An 8,140-nucleotide genomic window follows, 5' to 3' on the forward strand; every position below is an offset into this window, starting at 1 on the left:
TCAATTATCCCTAGATTCTAAGCTAAAAAATTCCTAGAGATCATGAATTTCAAATCAGTTCGGTCGTCATTTCGCAGATTTTTCACGGAAATCGCTTAATTTCACTTTTCCTGCAGGGGCGCCAAATTTAAAATGCGGTTCTGTGATTGGTTGTTCAGCAGAGCCAGTTAAACAATGCTGTTTTTGTTAAATTCCTGTAAAATGTCAAACAAGAACTGTCATTTGTCAAATTGTCACGAAACTGTAGTAGCATCAGCAATAAATTTGTTTTTGTTATTTGCAGATGGACAGTGGCGGGCAAAAAGAAAAAGTCTTGGACCACATTTTTTCATAAATTGAAAGTTCAAGCATAATGACGACTGTTGTAGGTTTATCAATGACATTAACAAAACAAAAGAAAAAATTACATTGACTAATTATAGAGCGGTTTGTTTATTTTATTTTACTTTTTATTTTTATGCAATCTGTAAAATACCTTTAGCACGAGTTGAAGTTAGCCACTGATTTGTGATTCCGGTGGTATCAAATTTGAAATCGTAGAAAAAGTATAGTAAGTGACACGTTTGTAAACTATTCTAGACACTCGTACTTTAAACACTCGCTCCGCTCGTGCCGAATTAAACTCGTGACTAACAAACTTGTTACACAATATACTATTTTCCACTTCCGTTTTAAGTTGCCATTTTAGTCACGAGTTGAAATTGACAGTTGGTTGGAAATTGATTTGTGGTTTCAAATTTAAGATCGTAGAAAAAGTATAGTATGTAACACGTTTAAAATTATCTAGACACTTGTACTTAAACACTCGCTCCGCTCGTGACTAATGTGACATTAAACACTTGTTACATATCATACTGCATTTACATTGTAGACACAAATTACCCCTTGTAGGTCAATAATTATTAAGTATCATTTATTGGTAGTTAAAATAACCTCCTATTAGTAGTTCAACAGTAGTGGAAAATGTCGTTCAAGAACTCTACCACTTGATTTTAAAAAACTGGTCAGTTGCTCGTGGCGCCATCTATTAATCAAAATTGACATGTAGTCATTACAGGTATCTAACTTCTCCCTTTCAAAACCTCCTGCAGGAAAAATAACACAATTTGGTAAAAATTTGACAGATGTGACAGTTCTTGTTTGACATTTCACAGGAATTGTGTTTAAAAAATCAGCAGTGGGTAACTAGCTCTGCTGAACGACCAATCACAGAGTCGCATTTTAAATTTGGCGCCTACAAAATCTGTCAAATCTAGACAATCTAAATGTTTATAAAGAAACTAAAGTGTTAGACAGTAAATAAATAAAACGAATAATAGACAAATTAAAGAATAAGAAAGGGCAAAGGAACTGTCGGCATCAGTGGAATCTCAACTATTTGACGGATGTGCAAAACGCAAAGGAACTGGAGAATTCGAAAAATTTTAGGAATCTGAAAGACTCCCGGAATCTGAATCCGAAAAATTTCACATCATTTTGGATTCCTAAACAAAAAGAGCTTCTAAAATTGAACATTTCGAGTATATTTAACCCTTTTAAACATTTAAATTTAAGTACTTATTTGAAACTGCCAACATAAATAATACATTTGATTGAACCCGAATACCTGAAATTGGAAAATTTGAAAAAACGAGTTAGCAAGCTCCGTCTGAAAATTTAACAGTCGTTAATTTGGGGTCTGACAGGATACAAACAACTCGAAAGCACCTAAAATTTTCATAATCGCCGTCGCACCAATTTCATGTAGATTTTGGGGGTTTCCCGGAAAAATGTTAATAACCGCAAAAGCGTACTTTGAGGGTTTTAAAAAGTTGCAGTTTCTGAACCAAAAATGAGTAAATTTGGTGTTTTGGTACGTAAATTTTTCGAGTTCTTACAATCAATAAGTAATTTAGGGAATGAAATGTGTAAACACTTAAAAAGTACATTACTTGATTGGTTCTATCAAAAGCACGAAAAATCTAAAGTAACATCAAATAATTCCACGTTACTCACCATAATGGTATTTTTTATGAAAATATCCGCCTCTGCTTTTAATTTATTCCCTATTTTAAACAAAGCACTAATACAGTCGCGTGCTGCATAAATTTATTTAAATTTTTAGCAAAGCGGCGAAATAAACCGTTTAAATTTCAATAATAATCAAGCTCGGAAATTACGGCACCACGAAAAGATCGTTTATTTATTTATTTTACCGAAAACAGAAACTCGCTTACCGTAGAAAACGCAGGTGACTAGAAGAACGAAGCTCGTCGCAGCTCGCATCTTCAGCGACACATTTTTCAAGAACAAACTAACCTACGAAAAACTCTCACGTTGGTGTTCCGGATGAGCATAGCAGTCGCGTGAAAATGTGTTCAGAGCATCTGGTGAAACACCCCTTGCAGACAGAGTCCGGGCGCAAACTGCCGGAGTTGAGTAGAAATGTGCGCTCCGGAGATCGGCCCGGATTTGGATTGGCGGAGAAAGCACACCTCGCCCAATGAGGACGAAGAATAACGCGCAGATTATCTATTTTTTTTACCTGATTTTTTTCGAAACATTGGGCCGGAGCTTAAATGATAGTTGTAGGAATTAATTTCTGGATTATCCGGGAAAATTAAAAAGTCGGGATTTCGTAAGGCGGGAAATGACCGAAAGTTTTCGAATTACATTTCAATGAAAGAGGTGACAGTTGATTCAAAGCAGGGGAGAATTTTTTTATTTTATTATGAGTAAACAAGTTGAATCTTATCCGATCAATATACTCATAATAAATTTAAGCAACAACGCTGGAATTTAAGTAATTGTAGACTCTGTTTACCGGAGTATCATTAGCGGATTTTGCAACGACGGAATTGTCATTTTATTCTCACATTTGGAGTGAATTTTCAAATTGTGTCGTGCTAATCACCTCTCTGATTGTCAACACAGTAATAAGTTTCAATTCGTAATTGCAGTAAAGAGCGGAAAATATGCGACCGAATTTATAAAAACGCGATAATTGAAATAACGACACATGGGAAAAACTCATCACGGTTTATAAAAAGTGCATTGAATTGGATTTTTTCAAGTTTCAACGTGAGGAACAATTGTATTAAGCCATACTTATTTCTGTTAGTCCGTTCTCACTTTTTGAAGCGAGCAAAACGCCAAGATTTTTGTACTGAGTTTCCACAAAACTGCGGATTTCGCCCCCATTTTCTGGTGGGTAATTAATAATTATCTACATATATTAAATTTCGTATTTTACCAGTTTTAGGAATTTTTGAATGAAATTTGGGGGCATTACTGTCCTTTACACGTGTATTTAGTCTGCCAAATTTCAAAATGTTAGAACCAGAAACAGATGTTTTAGAATTTTTTTATTTCAAGAGGAACCAAAATTTTCCAGTATTTTATCTTAAAATTCGTATTTTCGCTAATTTTTGAAAAATAAGATTGAAACTTGGAGGCGTTACTACTTTTCGCCCGCCTATTTAGTCTAATTAATTTCCAAATTTTAGAACCAAAAACCGCTTTTCTAATTTTTTTTTATTTTAGGACGAACTAAAAATTTTTAATATTCAATATTAAAATCCGTATTTTCGCTAATTTTAGGAATTTAAAACTCAAATTAGGAAACATTATTGCTCTTAACATAATTGGTGTGCCAAATTTTAAAATTGTAGAACCAGAAATCGCTTTTTTAGAATTTTTTATTTTAGGACGAACTAAAAATTTACAATATTCTATATTAAAATTTGTATTTTCGCTAGTTTTGGGAATTTAAGAATCAAATTCGGAGGCATTACTACCCTTAACAAGCTTATTACTTTAGCCAAATTTCGAATTTTTCGAACCAGAAACAATTTTTTTATCAATTTTTTATTTTGGAACGAAACAAAATTTTCCAATATTTTAAATTAAAATTCATATTATTCCCGGTTTTAGAAATTTAAGAATAAATTTTGGAGGCATTACTCCTGTTGCGAGGCTTATTAACGCTGCCAAATTTCAAAATTTTATAACAAGAAACAATTTTTTTGAAAATTTTTTATTATTGATAAACTGAAAATTTTTAATATTTCGTCTTAAATTTCGTATTTTCGCTAGTTTTAGGAGAACAAGAATGAAACTTAGAGGGATTACTACTTTTAACACGCGTATTTAGTCTGCCATATTTCAAAATTTTAGAACCAGAAACCGCTTTTTTAGAATTTTTTTATTTTCTAATATTTTATATTAAAATTCGTATTTCCGCCAGTTTTAGGAATTTTGGAATGAAATTTGGAGGTATTACTACTTTTGACATGCCTATTAGCTACATTAAATTTTAAAATTTTAGAACAAAAAACAAATTTTTTGTATTTTTTTTATTTAGGGATCAACTAAAAGTTTCATTTGTCAAACATCAAAATCCCCAACCCGGAAGAATATAAAACAACAAACAGCAAAATTAGACAGAGATTGAGTACTTTGAGGTTATACAACCACCGTTCAAATCATTATCTTCGTAGAGCGGCGGCATTTTTTAATTTTATTGAATTTGGTGCGATTTGCGTCAGTGAAGATGAAAATTTTACGAGCTCTCGAGCAGTTTGTACTGTCAGGCGCTAAATAAACGTAAAATTTTCAGACGATGCTTGTTAATTCGTTTTTCCAAAATTTCCAAATTTAGATTATTCAGCTTGAATTAAATATTTTATAAAGTCGAAACTGACAATTTGAAAATAACTCTTTTCTGCATCAATTAAGGCGTCAAATAGAATTTCCCTGAATCGATAAATTCAAGCAAGTCTCTCATTAATGAAATCTATTTTGCAGTGTTCGGTTTCGCTAATTCCGCAAATTACAGTCCGCGAAATGTGTATTTATGTAAATTCCGCGTTTTCACTTAACTCTTTCTAACACGCCGAGTGTGCACCATTGCCATTAAACATGGCAGCAGTGAAGATAGCGCATCCCTAATGAAAAATCGAAACCGTAATAAGTTTCGTATCGACAAGGGAAACAACCGATACTTGGGGGACACGAAATGGCTCGTTAATTAAATGCGACGATGAATACCATTTTTCACTTTATTATTCTAAATTCGACGAATCAAGAGCTTTATAATGAAAGACGCGAAAAATTCCACGACGAAATAAATTCAATTCACACGTTGGCATTTTCCTCCCCAATCGGGAAATTTTCGTGTCAACTTTCCAGTGGCGTTCTGTTTGATTTCGTACAAACATGCGCGCTCTTCGGAGACCTCGCTCCTTGAGATGGGAAAAAAAAACGAATACGGACCTGAACTGAAACACACTCAGGATCGGGATGGCTCAAAGCGACTCGGCTTCAAAGTAGTCAGGGACTGAAATAACATTTAAAACTTTGCAAAGATGAGAGAGGTGGAGGTTATGCATGTGAAGCAAAGAGACTTGTGGGGGTTTGTTTACTAATTTTGAGAGCGTATAAAGAGGCAAAATAAATTAGAAATGGAGATACAGAAGAAAATACAGATACAGAAATGGTGTTGGCTTGTCATCAAAATTCAGTGCGCGCTTTATATTTTAACCAAGTTCATCAATTGTTGAATTTATCTGATATTTTATACTAAAATTCGAATTTTCGCTAATTTTAAGAATCTAAGAATGAAATTTGGAGGTATTACTACCTATGACACGCTTATTAACTCCGCCAAATTTCAAAATTTTAAAACGAGAAACAAAGTTTTTAGAATTTTTTTATTATAGGACAATCCAAAATTTTGTATTAAAATTTGTATTTTTGCTAGTTTTAAGAATTTAGGAAATAAATTTAGAGGCCCTACTACTTTTGACACGCTTATTAACACCGCCAAATTTCAAAATTCTAGAACAAAAAACAAATTTTTTAGATTAGATTAGATTTTTTTTTATTTTACGACGATCCAAAATTTTCCAATATTTTATATTAAAATTAGCATTTCGCCAGCTTTAGAAATATAAAAATGAAATTTGGCGGCATTACTACTTTTGACAAGCTTATTAAATGCCAAGTTCTAAAATTATAGAACGAGAAATAATTTTTTTAGAAATTTTTTATTTTGGAACGAACAAAAATTTTACAATAATTTAAATTAAAATTCGTATTTTCGCCAGTTTTAGAAATTTTAGAATGAAAATTGGGGAAATTACTACTTTTGACACGCCTATTCCCTCCGCCAAATTTCAAAAATTTAGAACAAAAAACATTTTTTTAATTTTATTTTAGGAAAGTCCAAATTTTCCAATATTTTATATTAAATTCGTATTTTTGCCAGTTTTAGGAATTTTATAATGAAATTTGGAGGCATTACTTCTTTAGACACGCCTATTAACGTCGCTAAATTTCAATATTTTAGAACAAGAAACAAATTTTTTAGAATTTTTTTTATTTTAAAACGATCTAAAATTTTACCATATTTTATATTAAAATTCGTAATTTCGCTAGCTTTAGAAATATAAAAATGAAATTTGGAGGCATTACTGCATTTGACAAGCTTATTAAATGCCAAGTTCTAAAATTATAGAACGAGAAATAATTTTTTTAGAAATTTTTTATTTTGGAACGAACAAAAATTTTCCAATAATTTAAATTAAAATTCGTATTTTCGCCAGTTTTAGAAATTTTAGAATGAAAATTGGGGAAATTACTACTTTTGACACGCCTATTCCCTCCGCCAAATTTCAAAAATTTAGAACAAAAAACATTTTTTTAATTTTATTTTAGGAAAGTCCAAATTTTCCAATATTTTATATTAAATTCGTATTTTTGCCAGTTTTAGGAATTTTATAATGAAATTTGGAGGCATTACTTCTTTAGACACGCCTATTAACGTCGCTAAATTTCAATATTTTAGAACAAGAAACAAATTTTTTAGAATTTTTTTTATTTTAAAACGATCTAAAATTTTACCATATTTTATATTAAAATTCGTAATTTCGCTAGCTTTAGAAATATAAAAATGAAATTTGGAGGCATTACTGCATTTGACAAGCTTATTAAATGCCAAGTTCTAAAATTATAGAACGAGAAATAATTTTTTTAGAAATTTTTTATTTTGGAACGAACAAAAATTTTCCAATAATTTAAATTAAAATTCGTATTTTCGCCAGTTTTAGAAATTTTAGAATGAAAATTGGGGAAATTACTACTTTTGACACGCCTATTCCCTCCGCCAAATTTCAAAAATTTAGAACAAAAAACATTTTTTTAATTTTATTTTAGGAAAGTCCAAATTTTCCAATATTTTATATTAAATTCGTATTTTTGCCAGTTTTAGGAATTTTATAATGAAATTTGGAGGCATTACTTCTTTAGACACGCCTATTAACGTCGCTAAATTTCAATATTTTAGAACAAGAAACAAATTTTTTAGAATTTTTTTTATTTTAAAACGATCTAAAATTTTACCATATTTTATATTAAAATTCGTAATTTCGCTAGCTTTAGAAATATAAAAATGAAATTTGGAGGCATTACTGCATTTGACAAGCTTATTAAATGCCAAGTTCTAAAATTATAGAACGAGAAATAATTTTTTTAGAAATTTTTTATTTTGGAACGAACAAAAATTTTCCAATAATTTAAATTAAAATTCGTATTTTCGCCAGTTTTAGAAATTTTAGAATGAAAATTGGGGAAATTACTACTTTTGACACGCCTATTCCCTCCGCCAAATTTCAAAAATTTAGAACAAAAAACATTTTTTTAATTTTATTTTAGGAAAGTCCAAATTTTCCAATATTTTATATTAAATTCGTATTTTTGCCAGTTTTAGGAATTTTATAATGAAATTTGGAGGCATTACTTCTTTAGACACGCCTATTAACGTCGCTAAATTTCAATATTTTAGAACAAGAAACAAATTTTTTAGAATTTTTTTTATTTTAGAACGATCTAAAATTTTACCATATTTTATATTAAAATTCGTAATTTCGCTAGCTTTAGAAATATAAAAATGAAATTTGGAGGCATTACTGCATTTGACAAGCTTATTAAATGCCAAGTTCTAAAATTATAGAACGAGAAATAATTTTTTTAGAAATTTTTTATTTTGGAACGAACAAAAATTTTACAATAATTTAAATTAAAATTCGTATTTTCGCCAGTTTTAGAAATTTTAGAATGAAAATTGGGGAAATTACTACTTTTGACACGCCTATTCCCTCCG

The 8,140-nt window shown here is 30.4% G+C and overlaps 1 protein-coding gene across 1 annotated transcript in view; it reads right to left on the reverse strand.

Annotated features, from left to right (window-relative positions):
* Positions 1–2,401, reverse strand: part of LOC148166631 (carbonic anhydrase-related protein 10-like) — a 131,998-nt gene extending 129,597 nt beyond the window's left edge. The window contains exon 1 of the mRNA XM_088049022.1: positions 2,217–2,401. Within this exon, the coding sequence (XP_087905148.1) occupies positions 2,217–2,265 (49 nt within the window). The 5' untranslated portion in view covers positions 2,266–2,401. The remainder of the gene's footprint in view (positions 1–2,216) is intronic.
* Between the last annotated feature and the right edge of the window lie 5,739 nt (positions 2,402–8,140).

Source organism: Gnatocerus cornutus, unplaced genomic scaffold (genome assembly GCF_029298725.1).
Source record: "Gnatocerus cornutus isolate USDA-ARS CGAHR unplaced genomic scaffold, icGnaCorn1.1 ctg00000023.1, whole genome shotgun sequence".
Classification (NCBI taxonomy): domain Eukaryota; kingdom Metazoa; phylum Arthropoda; class Insecta; order Coleoptera; family Tenebrionidae; genus Gnatocerus; species Gnatocerus cornutus.